This window comes from Ammodytes marinus, assembly GCF_949987685.1.
Source record: "Ammodytes marinus genome assembly, chromosome: 9".
In the NCBI taxonomy this organism is placed as follows: Eukaryota; Metazoa; Chordata; class Actinopteri; order Uranoscopiformes; family Ammodytidae; genus Ammodytes; species Ammodytes marinus.
Window position 1 is genome coordinate 22,327,675 of NC_137213.1, and position 20,786 is coordinate 22,348,460.

At 42.3% G+C, this 20,786-nt stretch overlaps 3 protein-coding genes across 4 annotated transcripts; 2 read left to right on the plus strand and 1 right to left on the minus strand.

Annotated features, from left to right (window-relative positions):
- The first annotated feature begins 242 nt into the window (after window positions 1-242).
- ppm1la (protein phosphatase, Mg2+/Mn2+ dependent, 1La) lies at window positions 243-10,856 on the plus strand. Of its 2 annotated transcripts, none has more exons than XM_080033548.1 (4): window positions 243-1,114; window positions 6,119-6,293; window positions 7,575-7,736; window positions 8,463-10,856. In XM_080033548.1, exons 1-4 carry the CDS (start codon window positions 716-718, stop codon window positions 8,816-8,818), a joined length of 1,092 nt encoding a protein of 363 aa, XP_079889674.1. In that variant the 5' UTR covers window positions 243-715; the 3' UTR covers window positions 8,819-10,856. The 2 variants fall into 2 exon arrangements, with proteins under 2 accessions (XP_079889674.1, XP_079889675.1); XM_080033549.1 differs by having other exon boundaries at window positions 243-1,045.
- A 2,852-nt stretch (window positions 10,857-13,708) lies between these two features.
- Window positions 13,709-14,311, plus strand: arl14 (ADP-ribosylation factor-like 14; the record flags this gene model as incomplete). The annotated part of the gene is made up of 1 exon (XM_080033638.1): window positions 13,709-14,311. One exon carries the CDS (start codon window positions 13,709-13,711, stop codon window positions 14,309-14,311), a length of 603 nt encoding a protein of 200 aa, XP_079889764.1.
- Window positions 14,312-17,851: 3,540 nt separating this feature from the next.
- Window positions 17,852-20,356, minus strand: LOC307255404 (zona pellucida sperm-binding protein 3-like; the record flags this gene model as incomplete). The annotated part of the gene is made up of 7 exons (XM_080034086.1): window positions 17,852-18,137; window positions 18,342-18,427; window positions 18,591-18,708; window positions 18,857-19,034; window positions 19,184-19,287; window positions 19,417-19,532; window positions 19,934-20,356. 7 exons carry the CDS (start codon window positions 20,354-20,356, stop codon window positions 17,852-17,854), a joined length of 1,311 nt encoding a protein of 436 aa, XP_079890212.1.
- Window positions 20,357-20,786: the final 430 nt, after the last annotated feature.

Consider the following 20,786-nt stretch of genomic DNA (forward strand, 5'->3'; position numbering starts at 1 on the left):
ACTCTTGTCGGCGCTGACTGTATAAGAACGAACGAGCGTAAAGCTGACCCTCTATCACAACCTACGTCCGCTACAGACTTTCAAAATAAATCCCTTGCTTTAAAGACACCCATTGTGCACCCGAGGGCAGCTCCCTTCACACATTTGCTTTATTACAGAACCGCATCTGACTTCCGATCGTAGGCTATTCTCACTTCCCCATGTCGGCTTGACGCAGCTCAAGAATGGAGGCGTGTGTGTGGTAAATGTAATGTTGATGCGGAGACTGAATAAACACATAGGCCTATCCGAGATAAAGAAACGGGGTCACATCGCCGACTCTCGCCCTCCTCCCGTGACTCTCATGCCTCTTTGCGGGGTGGGTCTAACCCAAAACACCCTTCATCAAACAATGGGCCTTGGGAGATCGGCTCGACTTGGAGAATCCTCTTGCAGCTGTTCAGAGAGCCGAGACATCCAACCGAGTCAATGACGGTAGCTTACACTTTCCGCTTCCCCCCCGCTTCTCTCTGCCCGGTGTCTGACAGCCAGCCGTGCACAAGCGCGTAAATGCGGTACGAGTATAGAGACGACCGGCCTCCGACGAGCACATCGCTGTAGTGAATCGAATTCTTCATGGTTGCAGCTGAGCGGATGGAGTGAGTTGGAGCAAAGAGAGAGAGAGAGAGAGGTCGAGCGAGAGAAAGAGAGAGAGACTGCAGCTCGGTTGCGTGTGATGATAGGAGACACAATGACGCTCTTGTCTCTATTGGGTCGGATCATGCGCTATTTTCTCCTCAGGCCTGAGACATTGTTTCTGTTGTGCATCAGTCTGGCGCTGTGGAGCTACTTCTTTCACACCGACGAGGTGAAAACCATCGTCAAGTCTAGCCGAGATGCCGTGAAGATGGTGAAGGGGAAGGTGTCTGAGATGTTGCAGAATGACCGGTTTGGGCGCCTCAGCATCTTGGACGCCGAGTTCTCCAAGACCTGGCACTTCAAGAACAACAACGTGGCCGTGTACTCCATCCAGGGGAGGCGAGATCACATGGAGGACCGCTTCGAGGTGCTCACCGACATCGCCAACAAGAGCCACCCGTCCATATTCGGGATCTTTGACGGGCACGGTGGAGAGGTAGGCTGGCCAGCTTTATCACAGTGTGTTGTGCGGGTGGACCCATCCTGAGACCAAAGATTCGCGGCTGCTGCAGCACTCGAGTTTTGCACCATTTGGGTTCTCATAGGAGCAGGTGGCAACAGAAGCGGTCAGGAAGTTCTCACAAAGCATACATTGGTCAATGCCGCTACTGCTGTTTGGCCTCAACAATACCACCATGACATGTTGGGGGAATTGACTAAATGAAATGGCAGCATATAAAATATTCAAGGGAGGGGCATTTCACTTATATTAAAAGAGACACAAAATAACAATTGTAAAGGACAAGACCACCACAGGGATGCCATATTTTTCTATGGGATAACAGTTATTTTACTGGGGCACAGAGATAGCCTGCACCACTTGTGTAAGTCACTTCATGCTCACCCCATTTTTAAACAGATCAACCCCCCCATCATTGTATTCTTTTGTGTGAACACCTCCTCCACCTTGCACTGCCAATCAGGGAGTTAACTTGGGATTCATCACAAGAGCGTGTGTGTGTGTGCGTGCGCGTGCGTGTGTGTGTGTGTGTGTGCGCGCGCTTGCGTGGGGGTTAGTGGTTTGTGTGGAGGTTTTGTCTATCTTTCCTCCACTCCCTGTGTTCTCAAGGGGTCAGTGGTTTCTCATGGCTGCTTTCAGACCATGTGTCCCTGCACGCCATCTGTCTCTCCACCACCACCTCCACCACCACCACCAATATAGTCCCCAAGAGGTTCCAGTTTAAGAGGCATTTCAATGAATGATACTGGTTGACTGTCTTGATTTAGAGCCCAATCCTCCTCTTTCACATCATTTTACGGTTATTTTCTCAATCAACACAAAACATGAATAAACCGATTATTTTTTTCCGAATGCAAAGCAAATTTATGGTTACCCCAACAAGAACCATGTCAAAGCATGTTTTCCTCTTTTCATGTTGCAAGTATCGGTTTACATATTCTTGGAGTATAGAAGTGTTATTATTCTTCAAATTAGTATTATTTCCTTAGTTGGACTATCAATCATTTGGTTTGTCAGCTAAAATGTCAGATATTGTGTATCACAATTTCCCCACAGCCCGAGGGGACGTCTAGTATTGCTTCTTTTTTTTGCCTCACCAACAATCCAGTACTAGATATTCAGTGTAATATCATTGTAGGCTGAGAAAGCTGGCTGATATATTTACATTTGAATGGGTGGGAGCAGTGAAGGTTTAAAAAAGTATTTTAACTCTCATCTTTAGATTTCCTATAGGTTTTAACCGATTATTAATTTGAAGTAAAGAAAATCCCTTCAGTTGACGTAGGACGCTTTGTTTTCCTATTTTGAATATATATGAGGATGAATGGCATTGTTAAGCAAGACCAGTCAAACATACAACAACTCTTTAGACTGATAACTAAATAACTTTGTGTCACTGTTCTCATTGGAATGTAACCCATCAAGTCACCATAGGTAATTGACCCGTGTGTTTGTCACATAGTGTATCTACTGCTTGTATCATTTGAATACAGAAACACACTAAAGGGATACTTGAAGAGACGACCAATGGTGAATAGACGGGGTGTTTACACATCTGGGTCGCTCTGACTATTCCGGTCCCATAAACAAATATTTATCCTTCCTGTCCTTCCTGACATCTCGCTCTCTCGCCCTCATTCAATGCGAGCTTTGCCCCCTTCAGAATGTGTGTGTGTGTGTGTGTGTGTGTGTGTGTGTGTGTGTGTGTGTGTGTGTGTGTGTGTGTGTGTGTGTGTGTGTGTGTGTGTGTGTGTGTGTGTGTGTGTGTGTGTGTGTGTGTGTGTGTGTGTGTGTGTGTGTGTGTGTGTGTGTGTGTGTGTGTGTGTGTGTGTGTGTGTGTGTGTGTGTGTGTGTGTGTGTGTGTGTGTGTGTGTGTGTGTGTGTGTGTGTGTGTGTGTGTGTGTGTGTGAGTGTGTGTATATGTATGTGTGTGTGTGTGTGTGTGTGTGTGTGCTCATTTGTTTGTCTGTTTGATTCCTTCCTATCCCATTGCTTGGCTCATGCTTTATTGTGAACATTTTCATCTTTCCGTCGTCACATTAGTCAAGGTTTTATATTCCAAAAGAATGGGCAGCTCAGACATCCATCTCGGCTATTAAAGCGTCAGCAGCATCAACAAACAAACAGACCTTCTCTTGAGATATGAAGACACCTATAGGTCCTATAGTCTGAAAACATGGCTCTAGTAAATGGAGATTGTAAATCAATGGGTGATTGAGACTGACTCTAATGTGAAGTGGTCATTTGGGAAAGCTGTGTTTACCTTCCGGGAACTCTTAGGATGTTTTTCGTGAAAAACTTCCTTGGGAGATTTATTTTACTGGTGCATTTTTTTTATGCGCATAAGCACATGCACACACACACACACACGCACACACACACACACGCACACACACATGCATCACCAATATTAAATCAAGTGATGCCGCCAAGCCAAATATGTGCAGTTAGAACAGGCCGTCTCTGGCAGTGCAGTGTGTTCTAGCTCTGAGAAAATATGCAGGAAAATTTCTCAAACACGTCTCTGTTTTTCTTTCTTTTTTACCCTAGCAAGTGAGTTATGACCCAGAATTATAAAAGTCAGCACAAGCTGCCGCTGTTCGTCTTATAACAAGATTTACTGGGACTATTTGCTGTTTAAGCAAAAACTGGAACCGGCCATGGCACTGCTACCTGCAGTGTAAAATTAAATTTACAGTCGCACACTGACTCGAAGGGGGGAAAATAGGATTTAACAAAGCACTGATGTTGATAACAGCGCACACAAAATTGACTAATTAACTTTCAGTCCAATACTTTTCATTCAGTCATAAAATCCTCTTGTCAGTGAAATACTTGAGTCATTTATGAAAGCTGTCACTGCTCTAGCCCGGGCAATAGCAGCTGTTTGCGACAAATGGAAATTTACACTTGAAGCTTCTTTTTTTCCTGATCAAGCATCCCTGAGTGCCTCTCTCTCCAATTAAATAAATGAATGGGTGCACTTGTCCAGTGAAGGGGGCGGAGAGGGAGAGATGGAGGAGGAAGAGAGGGAGGAGGAGGAGGAGGAGGAGGGGGGGGGGGCTACTGCAGGGGAAGAGATGGTTTCTCTCTAGTGATCGTTCAGAATAAGACAAACTGTGCATAAGGTTTCTTCTAGTTCCCTCGCCATATTTTATTCCATTTCGATTTAAGAAACGCTTTGAGTAAAAATGTAGGTGTTTTCAGTTTTCGTAAGTATCTCGCTCTTGATTACTGAAAGGCATTCTGTTTTAGGTGCCCATTGATCAAATGCAGCAGAGAGGTTTAGAGGCAAACTGCTGCACCACAAGTTCAGAGACGCATCTTTCATCTTTGCTCAGGTGTTGTTGGCTGTATTTAGGAAGGTATGGATTCAAACAAAAATGCATGATCATATCCATGAAACCTTTTCAGTACTGAAGTGTCAAAATGAAATTGAAACTGACACGAGGACTCAAAACGTGTGCTGTAGGACCGCTGCAGTGCATCAGAACATCGGAAAAAGCAAAGCGTGTAGATAAATTGGGCTGTAAGGGCCCTAATTTCCATAGGAACCATGAATATGAAATGTGTACACTGTATCAAGCAGGACTTTAAGATGGTTTACGTTTTTTCTTTTTCTTTCTAAATTTGATTCGACAGCATTAGCATAATGGAAGTCTTGGCAGGGAAAATGAGAGAAGAAGCAGATAAGTAAGGGGAGTGGGAGGAGGAGAAGGAGGAGGAAGAGGAGGAGGAAGAGGGTGAGTTTGCTGGAGGATGTTCAATAATTCAGCGCAGAGCACCTGCTGTATGAAACTGGCAAAAGCTCCCCACTAAATCTAAACAACTTCTCAGTAATATTTATGCTGGTGACCTGCAAAAAGTGCTGATAGTTCATCTGGAGATGTTAGGCAATGTGTGTATATAATAGTGCGCAGATATGATTAAAAAGGTTTTATTTCAGCTCTATAGTAGGAAATAAAAAATTCAGAAATGACTTTGTTTTTTCTAACTTTGTGTTTTGGAAGCTGCTGTAGGGGGACAGCAGAACAAGTTATAACATTTTGACATAACGCTATATGCACATTCCTAGACAAACATTATAAAGCTGACATGTTATTAAAGAGTTTCCCATTTACATATCCAGACCGACTGAGCAACATTTGCTTGTATTGGAAGTATGGTCTTTAAACCACCAGAAACTATTAACGCTACCATGTGTTCACCAGCTATATACCTGTATCCGTCTGGTGTTTGGTGCTATGGGGTTAAGGTAAGGGGTTTATCAGAGCCTTTTTTAAACTGAAAGCTGTTGCCTGCCTGCTGCAGCAGAATGTAACATTGCTGACGACAGCAAAGGAGGGAACCAAAAAACAGTGAAGTCATGGGCTATAAAACCAGTACCAAGCTGAAAGGTGCTAAACTTTATGTGAGGCTGAGGGGGGAAACTGCAGGGACGCTGGGTTATTCTATGTGGGTTTGTCAGGAACGAGCGACATTTTTTACATCCCAGCTAGTTATTAAATCCACTGTATCTTATAAGAATATCGATCGGTGCAGCTACAAGCTTTCTGTGATAAATTTGGCACGTCACTTCACTGCAGCAACGCAGTTCTGTGCCATTGTAGAGTGTACAGTGTAGAACTAAAAGATCCAGTTAGCTATTCTAAAAGGTCTGAAGCGAAGCAAAACCTGAAAGTTACAAAAATAATTCCCACTAGTATGAAGTCATTTCACTGAGCTGTTCTTTTGAAAGGTTTTCTCAAAATCTTGTATCTTAATCAATGATTCAAACAAGCAATCTGAGCAATCCTGCACTTGTCTATGTATTAGTGATATGCAATAGAAGTAGCTTGATGTTATCTGGATTTCTTAACTGTACTGAAATCGGTAAAGAACCCAAACAAGCTCAGTTCCTTTCCCTTTCGTTCACCACCATCCACTGTCTAACCCTCCCTGTGTCTCATCACCCCCCCCCCCCTCCTCCTCCTCCCCAAGGCTGCAGCTGACTATGTGAAGGCCCACCTTCCAGACTTGCTGAAGCAGCAGCTGCAGAGCTTTGAGAGAGAGAAGAGAGAGAGCGCCTCCTCTTATGCAAGCATCCTCGAGCAGCGCATCCTGGACGTGGATCGGGAAATGTTGGGCAAGCTCTCTGCCAACCACGACGAAGCAGGTCAGGAGGGGGGAGCGGTAGCAATATTTATGTGTGTTTGTGTGTGTGTGTTTTTTAATTTGGAAATGAAAATGCACCAGAGATTTTCAGGGACAAATCAATCCCCCTAATTACCATCCACACAAATGAAGTACATACGAGCAAATATGTGCACATGTGTCCTCTAGGTGAACTTTACATTGTTATGTGATATACATTTCAAGTTAAAACTCGCACACATTTGCACACATTGTTCTGCATCCATAGCCTTGGCCAAAAGCAGAGATGTTGAAATGTTGCCTTGAGTGCTTGAGTTTGCTTCTTCGGACGCAGTGCACCACAGCCTCTGGGCAATGAATTAAAATCTCACAACTTTCCTCTATGAAGTCCTTTCAGCACTTGGTGTGTTCCCCTGTACACTCCAACCATGATACTCACTGAGAAAAGCGAGACGGCCTTGTTGTAACATTAGTGCAGCTGATACACTTTGCACTGATGTTAAATTCAGAGCGACAGTACAGATCGATCAGTTGGTGGCATTTGATTTGTGTACCTCAGAAAACAGTTATTCCCTTACATGTTTTTTTTTATTTGGCTTTGGCACTGTTGTCAGTTCAGCATCTTAAAAACGACCCAATGATGCACCCACCATGACTCTCTTTCTCGCTCTATAGGACTAATTTAATCTGTTTGTATTCCCAGTGCTTGGTTTGCTACTTTTTTCCAGTGTCAAATTTAGGTTACTGTTCTTGTAACCCTGGGGATTAGGTGAAATCTAATCCTTATAAATCACTGTCATTTTAAAGACAATGTGGAACATTAACAGTGGCAGATATCATCACACCAGAGAACAGCGGCCAGCTCTATTTGACATTTTTCCTACCTGGAGCCATTTCTACTTCAAGCTTGGACAACATTTCTGCAAGACTTTGTTATCTTAGTGTTAAATTTCACATTAACTCAGATTTTCTCTTGGCAGCTGCCATACGGCATGCTTGTTTTGTTTTGTTTAGAAGATGAAATCAAATCTTGCACAACATGTCTTTGAAAGTACCTGTTATATGGATTAATGGTTTCTGGGAAATCACTGCAGGCTACAGAAAATGCAATATTGCGGTTTATCCCAAGCTCCTTTTTGCACCTAACGTGTATGGCAAAAAGAGACTTATTTACATTATTAAATTATAATATATATTATTATTTGCCAACAGCTTTCCTCATCAGTGTCTCTCTCTCTCTCTCTCGCTCTCTCTCTCTCTCTCTCTCTCTCTCTCTCTCTCTCTCTGTATTTTCTCAACCCAGGAACGACATGCCTGGTCGCGCTTCTGTCAGACAGAGAACTGACCGTGGCCAACGTTGGAGACTCTCGCGGCGTGCTGTGTGACAAAGATGGGAACGCTGTTGCACTGTCACATGACCACAAGCCGTATCAGCTCAAAGAGCGCAAGAGGATCAAGAGGGCAGGTACATAGTGAAAGAGAGACAACCCTATCATAATCATACGAGAGAGTATACTGAATGTGCCTGTGCTGCGCTTTAATGAGGTCTAGTTTAAGGTCTCTGATCGCCATCTATTGGTTCATTAAGGAACAGCATTGTGTGGAGTAATAAAGCAAATTAGTTTATGGCTGAAATAGATACCTAAGCTGTGAGAGCTTTTGTTTATCGAGTTATCTCAAATCGATTCAGTGTTCTAGCCCATAGTTTGGATGGATGTCCACAAATAGCCATCAAACATGTTTTTCTCTCTCACGAACAGATAATCAGATTTAAAGGTGCACTATGCAGTTTCAGAGGAGTGGGATTTGTTTACATTTGCACAGCCTGCAGTTTAAAAAAACACATTTACTCTAGATGTAATTCTTAGTATTGAATAATTCTATTATCATAAATCAAAACAAACTACTTTTGGAACCTGGAACCAAACGTAAGAGTAGAATATGTTTGTAAACCAAACTGTGGGCCCTGCTGCTTTAAACAACAACGGTTACACAGTAACTTTTCAGGAAGCTTTCTAACTTCAAACAGTGTTCCAGGGATCCAATTTTCCCTTTTTGAGGAAAGTTTGTTCATTCAGTTATTAGAATATACCTTTTAGAAAATGTTCACTTTTCTTACACACACCCCTAAGTTACATAGTGCACCTTTTTAAACTTCTTCATTCTTCTTTTTTCGGTCTTTTTTTCCCAGGAGGCTTCATCAGTTTCAACGGCTCCTGGAGAGTGCAGGGTATCCTGGCCATGTCCCGGTCCCTCGGAGACTACCCACTGAAGAACCTCAACGTGGTGATCCCCGACCCCGACATCATGACCTTTGACCTGGACAAACTGCAGCCTGAGTTCCTGATCCTGGCCTCAGATGGTCTGTGGGACGCGTTCAGCAACGAGGAGGCCGTCCGCTTTGTGCGCGAGCGCCTGGACGAGCCTCACTTCGGAGCCAAGAGCATCGTCCTGCAGTCCTTCTACCGCGGCTGCCCCGACAACATCACAGTCATGGTGGTCAAGTTCAAAAGTGGAGCAGCTGCGGGTAGTAGCAAGTCCCGATAGTATAGGCTATAGGTCAGGGTTTGGGTTTATAGAGCCCATATTGTAAATCAATGCCCCCCCCCGCCTCCCGCTGCCCTCCCCTCCCAATATCTTCTGGATGGATGGAGAAGCCGGTGTGTGAGATCACAGGAGGACTGGAGATGTTATAGAATGGACAATGGGGAACAAAAAAAATTGAAAAAAAATAAAAAAATAAAAGAGAAAATAATGGACACTAAGAACTGTGCACACACATACAATTGTAAAAAAAAAAGAGGAAAAAAAAGAACGATAAATCAGGATTTCTTCTTGTTTGTGGATTTCCGATTGAGATAAGAACATTTAAACACAGATCTCATAACCATCTGTTTATCAGTCATAAACACAGGACAAAGTGACACCAAACAGAGAAGATTTTCTCTAAACCAGCACACATTAGACTGTGACTGATTGACTACTGTTTACTATACATACACCCAATTAGTACAGCTCCACTGGAGGCTTCTTCAGAAGAGGCTGAGACTAGTGCCTACTAAAGAAATGACTGTGCAACTGCAGGAAGCTACTGAAAATGCATTTTGTGGAGAAAAAAACATCACCCTGCTTGCTGCACTTTGATGATGTCTTGTATATTATGCATCCGTTACATCAGCTATAAAAAATAAAAAAGGAAAAACAGGCTCCAGAGGATCCATACCTTTATTTAACTTAAAGCCATGCCACACCTAAAGTCTACCTTTTGAGTATCAATCAATCACTGTACTGTTAATGCTGATTACAGTGCATTCTTAAAAGTGAGCCGTCATCACAGTGATAGAAAAGCATTATGATTATGTAGTTAAAACAGCACGAGTTCTGATTGGCCAGATGCTATGTTTTCACTCTGACCAATCACAGCACCTCCTACTACTATGTTGGTTGGATTACATTTCATTTTAAGGTGGCACAATCTTATAATATGGATAACTTTCATCATTATAGTGTTAAGGATAAATTAAAACTAAAATTGTTCAATCAGAAAACTAATGAATTGTGAGTTGGAATATGAAAGGCAGACATTTAAAAGCCTTTTTATAGGTACTGGTGTGATTCCATTTAAAAGTGAAATTAATTAATCTTTTTATGTTTCCGCTGAGTTTTATGAAGCACCATTGTAAAACGGTTGAATTAATCACAGCTACTCTTATCTGGGGCTGACACTGCAAACTTTTAGAGACACTTTTAAAATGTGCAGACCGTTGATTATACTCAGAAGATAGCTTTTTTTGGGTGGTGTATTTCTTCAACATACAACACATGCAGCACACAGACACACAAGCAGTGATGATGAAAAAAAATGCACTTTTCAGATGTTTATTTTATTTGTTGGAATGGTAAATTATTACATACCAGCCAATGTAAACTTTGTATGTCCACAGTAATACCAGAGGGTTTTAATGTATGCAGAACCTGATTTAACTCCCGAACCCTTCACCTCTTGGTACTGCGATGTCATGGAGTAAACTCTTCAGTCCCAAGTTGATTTGAAGCCATCTGTATCAGGGCATGTGCTTTGGCTTATACGTGTTCATGAACAACCTACAAGCAGTATGTGTATATGGACACAGGTGGCTTGCCTTTGACCTGGGAGCCCAATGAACAGGAGGCACAGCAGACTTTCACACACTCCGCCTCCCTGGGAAACTAAAAGATGACAACATGAACTGTACAGACGCAGCCTGAATGCTAGTAGCTAGTAATATGATCTGCTCGTGAAGCAATACAACTGGTGTGACAACCTGTCGATGACAGTTACAGTAAAACCATACTTGATTTACTACTGTTTTATGTTCAAATCCTTTTTTTAATCCACTGTTTCTTATGGTCTTTGCATCAGTTGACAAAGCCTTTTTTCTAATTTAACATTTTACCTTATGCCTTATTTATTGCTGAGTTTTTTTTGGATGTATCCGGTGGATTGCCAAATCACTTATATTAATTTGTTTTGTCCTTCTGTAAATGAGCAGAAGTTTACATTGCATAAGATACCCATTCCATTGATTTAAGAAGCATATCTTGATTCACACATGTTGAGCTGATGCTCAGTTTAAAAAAAGAAAAAAAACTGTAAAACATTCTGTATGTAAACTATCAGTATTAAATAGTTTCATCTTAAAATGCATTTCCGTCTTAAGTATTTATCTCAGAGGCCTGATGTAATCAAATGTAATTCAGTTTATTTAAGGGGACTGTGCAAATTAATAAAACATATTGGTCAAAAGGCTATATTCATCTGTAGTCCCCACTGACACATTATTTTCATAACTCCCCCTATGAATTAGATTCTAAGGAGTAAACTAATTTTGTTTTTTAAGCACTCAAATCTAAGATTTACTATCCAAATTATAACACAAAGGGCACTTTACTCCACGTAATCATATACTTGAAATTTAACCTAGTTATTCAACCAACGCATTTAGGGTGCATTTACACACATTTCCACCTGCTGCTGGCCCTAGCAAAAGGAACAACTAAAATTGTCGCAGAGGAGAAGGGTAAAGCAATGACTACTCGTCCTTTCTTCTGCTCTTTAGCGTCTTCAGACGGGAATTTGAATCAGCTATGTTCTTGGCACCAATCATGGGTCTCAAGAGAAACCTTTTGTTCGCGAGCACACAGAGTGAGGTTGCGGGGAAATCACGTACGTCTATAATGCCTGTTTCTGGGATGTCTCTACCGGACCACAAATAGCTTTATACGTGCCATAACTCTGCGCTGTCGCCCGCAAGGCAACTCGATCCCACTTCAAGAGGGGCAACAGACAGCTTGGAGGCGCACGTTGGTGCCATGTTCAGTGACGGTCTGTGCCAGGTGCAGACTGAGTCTCAGAATAGCTTTGACGTGGACTGATCTGAATGCCAAGACCCGTGTCAAAACATTCGGGCATCTAATGACCACAAGCTGCAGTGCGTCACGCTAAAGCTTTACGGGAAGTATTCATCCATATTCTATATGGATTTGGCGCTTTATAAGTGAGGCAATTGCACACATGCACCAGTGGAAGACACTTGACATTAGGCAAACTCCGAAATAAGAACAATTCTGATGTTATTTTACTTCCCTGGGAGACTCCAATTAAGTAACAATATGGGACAACAAGGCTCCAAGTCCTCCATCGAAGCGCGGGTGATTTACCAGCGAATAAGCGAAGTGGACCTGTATCAGAAAACGGCCATGTGTCCTACTCCACCCTCCGCTGTCCGCATTCAGAAGAAGGTGACCAGTCAGGCGACAAGCGTTCACTCCTCATGCCGGGCGATGGAGAGCTATTGGCCCCGAAGCCGCGTTGACAGCGGGGGGCTTGTGTACGTGATGGATAACCCAACGGGTGGAGTGTGGGTTAGGCCGGAAGAGATGCGCACCAGATCCTGATAACCTATATCTTTGGTTGAAATTCAACGAGTTCTTCGATTGAATTTAAATCGAGCACTCCGTCAGTGGATGCATCTTTCTGTGTCATGGCTTGATCCGAGCAGCAAGGACGCCGATGATGAAAGGTTCCTGCGCTTCCACGCTGGAGCGTGTGTAGGCAGCGTTTCAAGTCCAGTCAAGATGGATTCAAATCGTCTCAGCGACACGGAAGAGTTGGCTGGACTGATCACTGTGATTTATTGATTTGGTATTTGAGACATTCACACATAAGAGTGTCAGACTGTTTTCGAGCAAGGTGATGAGAGGAAGTAAAGAGTGCCGTGCCTCACGCGCACTGACATGTGATTGTTTTAACTGTCAGTAAAGTTGGAGTAAAGTTCAGATGAAAGAAGGGAGCTTGGGTTGAGTCAGTTCTAAAGATTTAAACAGTTTGGTCTGTAAACACATTGCACTTTGGCCGAAGATAAAAACTGATTCCTTCCAACGACAGACCAACCTTTTATTTGTCCTTCTCTTTCATCGTATTTTTAATAATCTGTTTTATTTATATGTAATACAAAGAGAATGTATATTTATTTATATTGATGGTATTGGAATGTGATGGTCCGGAGATTGAAGACAGAATGTTTGTCCAGAATGTAACTGAATATTTTGTTTTTGAGAAGCTTCGAAAAGGCTGAGGTGGTTTAGAGAAAGGGGTGATTCAGCTTCAGAGGGATCCAGCATCCACTTGACATTTCATTGTGTCGAGAGGATTACACACAGCTGGGCAGTTTGAAATGTATGTTGAAATTAATCATTTAAAGACAAATGACAACCTTTTTTTATATCTGCTTTATTGTACAATATAAAGTGACGATTTGTCAGCAGGGGACTGTATTTCTTTCTTTGGTGCTGTCTACATATTGTTTATGTTTACTTTTCACGTATAGGATTCAACGTGATTGATCCTATATCACGTCTGATAAAAAGGACAAAAATAATTGATTGTATCTCATGTGTGCAACAATGTATCCAAGCCACTGTGCACCATGGCACTGTATTAAAAAAATACTCCTTTAACCTTTGATCGGTCTCATTCACAAGAGGATGTTTTTTTAGTGAGAATTAATTCATTCGCCATTTCAACGTGCTTTAGATACTTAAAGCATATGATAAGTAGTAAAATGCATTTCAATAAAATAACCATTTATAACCCATGCATGATAAGCAAGTTGTCATTACATAAAACGCAAAATAACAATATTGCTCTTAGAGGTAATAACTTTGGATCTATACAGCCTATAAAGAAGGATATGCTCTGGTTGGAACACACTTTGCCCCTTGGCGTGGCGTGGCACCTTATCAGTGAGCTATTAGTTACAGTCAGCAAGGAGCCAATGGCTTATGTATTAAACCCCGGGCAACGCACTAAGCAAACATTGCGTCAAAAGACTACTGTAAGGGGAATGTGTGCCTATCCCTCTTGAGTTGACAGGCTTTTTACTCTCCCAATTCGCCATGGGACTGCGAGGATCTAAACTACCAGAAGCCCAAGTCCTCTTTCTGGGCCTGGACAACGCTGGCAAATCGACTCTGCTCTACAAACTGAAGCACAATGCGTGCGTCGGCACCGTGCCCACCATCGGATTCAACGTGGAAATGTTCGAAGCGAGAAAGAGCGGTAAAAACATCGCTTTAACCGTGTGGGATGTCGGTGGTCAGGGGAAGATGCGCGAGCACTGGAAGAGTTACCACCAGGACGCGGCAGCCATCGTGTTCATTGTGGACAGCTCGGACAAGGGGCGGTTGCAGGAGGCACGAAGGGAGCTGGAAAACACTCTGAGGAGTGAGCCGCTGCAGGGCCGACCGCTGATTCTCCTCGCCAACAAACAGGACGTGGACGGCGCCCTGAATGTCACCGAGATCAAGGACAAGTTTAAAATGAAAAGGATTTGCTCAGGTCGGGATTGGTTCGTCCAGCCTTGTTCTGCGTCGACGGGATTTGGAGTGGAAGAAGCCTTCAGAAAGGTGGTCCAAATGGTCAAACTACCAGAGTCTGGGCCGATGAAAGACAATATTAAGGAAAGGGTGCACAACATAAAAGCCAGTAGAAGACATTAAGTTGTTTTTCTCAAACCAATGACTATTGACAAAGTATTGGTTCAAAATCTAGACTGTATAGGCCTACCAACGATAAATCACTTTTCAATAATTCGATAATACCTCTTGGTAAAGTATATACATGTATTTTTTGCGCATTATTAGGCCTATCCAAGCTGGAAATATAGACTCTAAAGAGTGAGTGAATGTGTTAGGCTATAGTTATCATACTATAATCACAGAAAAAAAACAAGCGAAGAATATTAGGCTTCTGTGCCATAAAACTATGAGTAAGTTTCTGTACAAAGGTTTGTGAAGCATATGTCTTCTTTCAATTATTAAACATAATCGATAATGACATGGGAAGGTACATTGGACTCTATGTTCACATATATCAGCAAGGAAAGTGCATATGGACTACTATGCAGGACTACACAAAATAATGCATTTATAAATGTTGTTACCCATGGCGATGGAGGGAATGTAGTTAAAATGCTGATAAATCATTTTTTACCCCATCTAGTCTGCAGTGGTATAATGTTAAACTGATAAATACATCGTTAATTCAAGAAAATTCCTGATGAATTAAATGGCCTAAAACAAGTGTCCTGCACAGCAAACACCAACCAAAATGATTTTTAAACCCCTATATTGTTCTAAGTGATGTTTGAATGAGGAGTGATATAGCTCATTTAATACCAGTAATAAAGCTTGCCTTGTTAGAAAAGGAAACCAAACATGAACACTCGCTGTTGGGATCAAATGAACATTGAGCAGTCAATAATTGACCATTTATGGAGTCAAAAATGTCTTGCACAGAGGTACAGTTTGCTGCGGGCGAGGTAGCACACAAGTAGGTTTTAGGCCATATCTGACACACCCAATTGGTTGATAGCCTATAAAATACAATCTTAGATGTATCTGTAGTGCTGTAAAGTGAAGCCCCATTTTTTTCCAACCGAAGTCTTTGTCATGTAGCTTGTCTAATGCTGGACTCCGGCCGCCCCCTGCCCCCATCCCGCACCGTTTCTTCATATGTCGGCAGACCTTTGCATTCGTCGTATGTGGGCAGCTGACAGGCAGGAGTTGGGTCCATGAACATCTCATGTGTACAGCTCTCCACGAGCGGTTCCTGTGACCTGGTACCAGTCGGCTGTCCGTCATGCAGCGGAGGTGAGAGCTGCCGGGATCTTGAACACAACATTCGCTGCACAAAGTATCCGACAGCGAACAGAAGCAGCATAATAAGCACCCCAGAAAGTTTCCGGGTGACCATTGCGATGTTGTAGTAAGTCTGGTCCACGAACTGTTTGCAACAGGTGACGGTGGTGGTGTTTACCTGTATGCAGCAGACCTGCTCATCCCGGCAGATGTCCTGTCCACATTTTCTGATGGAATAAACAACTGCGCGAACAAGAAAGCCAAAAGTGAACACCGCCAGCGCCTGACATTTGTAGAAACCCATCGCTGCTGTGCTCAAAGTGAAGTGATGATCCGTTAAATGGATGGTAAAGCTTGGGAAACAGGGTGCTGATGACACGATTCACTCGTGGATAATGGGCTGAAACGCTGATGCAGAGCCATTATCGACCCACCGCATGGCTAGAGTAGGTTTCGAAAATACTGAAAAGAGGGAAACGAAACAACAGAACAATACGTCCACTTGTCCACACATTGAACTCAGTTCAGTTTACTCAGTATTTGCCAACTTTGAATATACACAGATTGCTGGATGTGTCATATGATTACAAGCTTAACATTAACTCCTAAGTGTGCTTCAGTAAGCCTGCTTTATTATGCACTTAGCGGGTATATTGATGCCGCCCAGCAAATCGTAAACACATGCACAAACAATGGCTCATTCATATGATATGAAAGTAAACAGACGCCACAGAGATCGACCAGTCGTGTCTGAAGTACCGGCAAAATGCCCCGAGGGATTAATCGTAAAGGTGGGAGGGGACCCTAAAAACAATCTGCCTGCCGAAACCAGGGTGGAAGTTTCAGCACCACGGATAGCGCTCAAAGAGGGGCGCTGTCCAAAGGTGCTGACACAACTAAACCCAAATAACTAAATGTTCGAGCTGGCAAGAGCAAACAGACTTTCCATTTGCAATATTAATACTCGTGTGCATTAAGGGGTCAAGTCAGGTCCTTCCTTAAAAGGCTGCAATGCTTTGGTCGACATCCATTTAGAATGCTGTTTATTATACATGATGCTGGAAGTGCAAAACATGGGACGTCAACAAGGACTTCTACTAAAAACTCTTATATTCTTGGATACAACAGAAATGATACTTGATATCATTTTAGCCAGTCCCGAGCAACCTTTCATGAATTTATTCTTATACACATATTTAGATGACTCACTTTTGATAGAATTTTCAAAGTGAGCCATTACAATAGAGCTGTAGCTTATTTTTACTGGATGTGGCAGGCAAAACCAACATTATATATTACATCCTGTAACCTCACATTGATTAATCAATAATGTGACTGTGATGAGTAGATTGTGGTTGGCGAAGGAGGGAAGTACTCCCTAATAGCATGTCTGTCCCTTTTCTTCAGTTCAAAATGGCTGCTATGTTGGATGAATCTTTGAAGTGGATGTGAAAAAATGCATTGTGTGTCGTTTGTGTTGTTAACAAACACACAATACATCCTTTTTCACGTCCACTTCTGTTGCATCCTGGGCCTAATGACTTTGAGTGCTTGAAACTCAATGCTAATTAAATTGTTTTCTACAAAGACAGTTATTGGCAATTAGCTACTGGGTTTTGTAGAGATCATATATCAGATAATTGAGACAATTGTGATGCTCATGTCTTGTATAGAGCAGGTGCAACAAAAAAAGTGAATGTAAAATATTTATTGGGGGAAGGAAAGGATTGTAAATTGTACTGAAAATACAACAACTGTAACAAATAAATTAGTAATTTCACTTTGCAGAGGGCTGGGAGTAAATCCACAGGAAAACTGTTCAGCAAGATCGCATTTTCAAATGACATGATTAATCTATGCGCTTACAGGGATCGTCAATGGTGTCCAAAATGTTTGTTTGTCCTGTTATGGCAGCAATGAACTGTTCCTGTGCAGTCTCCACTGTGCTATTCAGAGTCTCAGGGAGACCTGTTCTTTGGTGATGGTGCCTGTTTGAGATATGTTGCCTTTGTGTCCGTTTTGCTGGATGGTAGAACAGTGATTGGTCCCACCCGGATAGTTTGCTCTGTAAACAAATATGGTTCTCATTTAAGACTTAAAAAGGGTCACTAAAATGTAAATTGTACCACATGAAAACAGCTAGATTCAAATACAATTTTGATTTAACCATCGATTGTTCTAAAATATATTGTGCTTATCAACTGAATGCAAACTGTATGTAAGCCTGATTACATACATTAATTGAGTTCAAACAGTCAGATTTTACTATGAAGTCTGTTTAAAACATGTCAGTACATATGTGGCTAATTTAAATATTTGCTAAATGTAAAATACGATCATAAAGTTAGTGTAAGAAATTCATGTAGATTGAGAAATAAAACTAAGAATTCTGCAAAATGTCTATTTCACTTCACCTGATTTGACCTCGGCTGCTCTCTTCACCCATCTAGCAGAGGATTGCCGAGGTTTGTCATGTTGGATCTGGCGGCTCCCTGGACGATAACGGAAAAAATTGGCTGTGTGATGTCCCGTTCTTTTGTTGACTGAAGGCTCCTGTGGAGGCGATAGGGGCCGTGCTGTTGTGCCGATGGCAGTTCTGGTAGGTTCTGTGTGCAGAGGCTCCACCACCCGAAGGGCTATATTGCAGCTTGTACAAGCCTGGTCATCCCCGTCAACAGACATCCATCTGGATGAGGAGGAAACTCAAAATTAAGAAAAACTCACTTATTTGAAATTGAGATCATCATAGCAAGTGTTATAGATGGAGAACATTTCCAGATGATGTGGCTTAACAAGGTACAGCTTTTGTTCTTTATTTTCTAATAGTGCAACACTAAGGAGAACTAACCATGATGTGTATTAGATTATTGTTGCATCATTATATAAATACCGGTTATGAATTAAAGAGCAGGCTCTGTTCCGAGAGCTGACTGTTAAGCTGAGCGGAACAGCCTTCACGTAGCAGGTTATGTAGACCTGTAGGAGAGAGACAATTTAGTTTGGAATAGGATCAGACTCCTCTTTTCGGTCTCATGTATATTGAACAGGATACAGTAACTAAAGCATCCCCATTACACTGGCATGTACTTTGGACAATACACCTTCAATAGAAATAACAAACATAGATTGAGTAAGCAACCTGATTGCTGGGCTCCTGATAGAACTTGAAGGCATCAATCTGAAATCTCAGCCTGTGCTCTTCGACCCTTGGTAGGAAATGAGAGCTGGAGTTTGTCAGGGAAGCATCAGCAAGACATCTGTTTAAAAAGGCAGCAAAAAAAAAAAACAGACACATTTTAGGAAGACAGTTTAAGTTCAACAGAAATTACAAAAACTAGAAGATAATGTCATTGTGATGTTCATTTTATGGTTGGTTGGGTCATAGGATCTGATAGAAGAGCTCACCCATAATGTTCAATAAAGTCATATCGTAACGTAGCCTGTGCGTCAGGAGTTGACGTGGCAACACAGTGGTCAACATAGACTCGCAGTGGCATGTGGTTACCAATGATTGCAGAAACCTCAATATGAATGGGGTCACCCAGGAAGTAAGCATGAGGTCCTCTTGCAAACTGCCAATCCTCTGAAGATTAAAATAAAAAAAATGGGGAGATTGAATTCAATAAATCTAAAGTTCTGTTGCAACAGAGAAGCATTAATTATGAAAACTTTGGGAAACACTATTCTAAAAGATGCCCCAGAATATTAAAAAAAAATGATTCAGTTAAATACCAGTCATGAGTAAAAGACTGAAGTCTATCTGATCCTCTGCTGAGGCTATGGAAACAGAGGGAACCCAGATGGGCTGCAGAGAAATGCCATCCACAGCGTAATTCCTGAAAATAAAAACAGCCTGTTCGAGAAACATTTTACAAACAACAAATGTTCTAGAAGGTCAAATCCAAGAAGCTGGTTCCAACAGGACATGTATACAACTTATGTGTTAGTGTGTGCACAGGACTTACTTTTCATAATGACACTCAACTGGAACAGTTGCTCCATCAAGTCTAATCAAACCATTTGATGAAGGTTCAGGCGAGTAGACCAGGACATTTGAATAGATTATCTTCTCTTTTGTCGACTGCAAAGGAGCAATGTCAGCATTGAGTGTAGGCTATAAAAATATACATAGAAACACCAAGATGGGCCTTTTATCCTCAACCCAGTATTTATTTTCTAGCATTTTGAGAATTAAGTCAACTAGGCCTACTAAGTTAAGAAAGGGAACTGCCATGCCCGCTGCCTACATGCACATCCTGGGAGTGTGGAGGTGAGTTTCTAATGGTGCAACATGGTGCAACTGTCAATAGGCCTACTTCACTAAAAGCTGTATCATAACCTAGAGGCTGTTTGAAATGTTGACATTATTCTCGGAATGCAAAATAAATTGGCCTAATCTTCATCTTATTTTTCTCCTCGAGGTACCCCTATAGTAGACCTACACATCCCATTCAAAATAAAATTCAATTCGAAATTGCTTACTGAGAGTATAGTTCCACAGTCCATCTGGTGGGCCTGCATGGTGAATTCCGCCTCTCCTGACGGGACAGCTCCGCATGCACTCCTTCCACTCACTGGATCCGAGCCCAGGCGCAGATGGCTGCCTTCCACCTGAAGGCCCGTGTCAAACATATCCGCCTGCACCACGACCGTCATCGAGTTCGGGTAGCACTGGACCACGACAGGTCGAGGCCGCACGCTGAGCTCCGGGGGCCTTTGCTGCTGTTTGACCGAAGTCAGGTCAACAGGCTGGAAGTCACCGCCAGTTGACCTACTGCTTGTGTGGATGTGGTAGCTCGACGCGCTTTGGCCTCGGCTGTACGAAAACCGGCTTTCAGTGAGTGTGGAAACTGCAACAAGGACGATAAAGCACCACCATGAGGTTCTCGGAAAATTGCGCTCCATTCTTGGCCTCGGACAGGTGTGTAAGGAGTTGCGGGCCTACGAGCACTGCAAATATGGCCGCAGCTGGAAGTAGCCTAATTGTCTGTCTGATTTGAACTCCTCAAAAACACCTGGGCGCTGAGTGTGACTTTTTAAATTTTCTTTTTTACAACCATGTTTAACTCGGTCAGGTGTGTCTGTTTGTCGTCGCTTGAAATATGTCAACAGAAGAGTGTTTAACATGTGAAGTCCATGACAGTAATTAATTAATAGTGGTAGGCCTACTACTAAGCTAGCCTGCATGTCAAACGCTAAGATAGCCACCAGGCGGCAGTACAACTTCAAATATGAGCTGAGTTTGTTAGCTTCGAAGTAATTTGTATCTACTTATTATTAGTTGGTTACGAGTAGGCGAGTGTCCCCGTCAGCAACCATTTAATAATTAATTGGA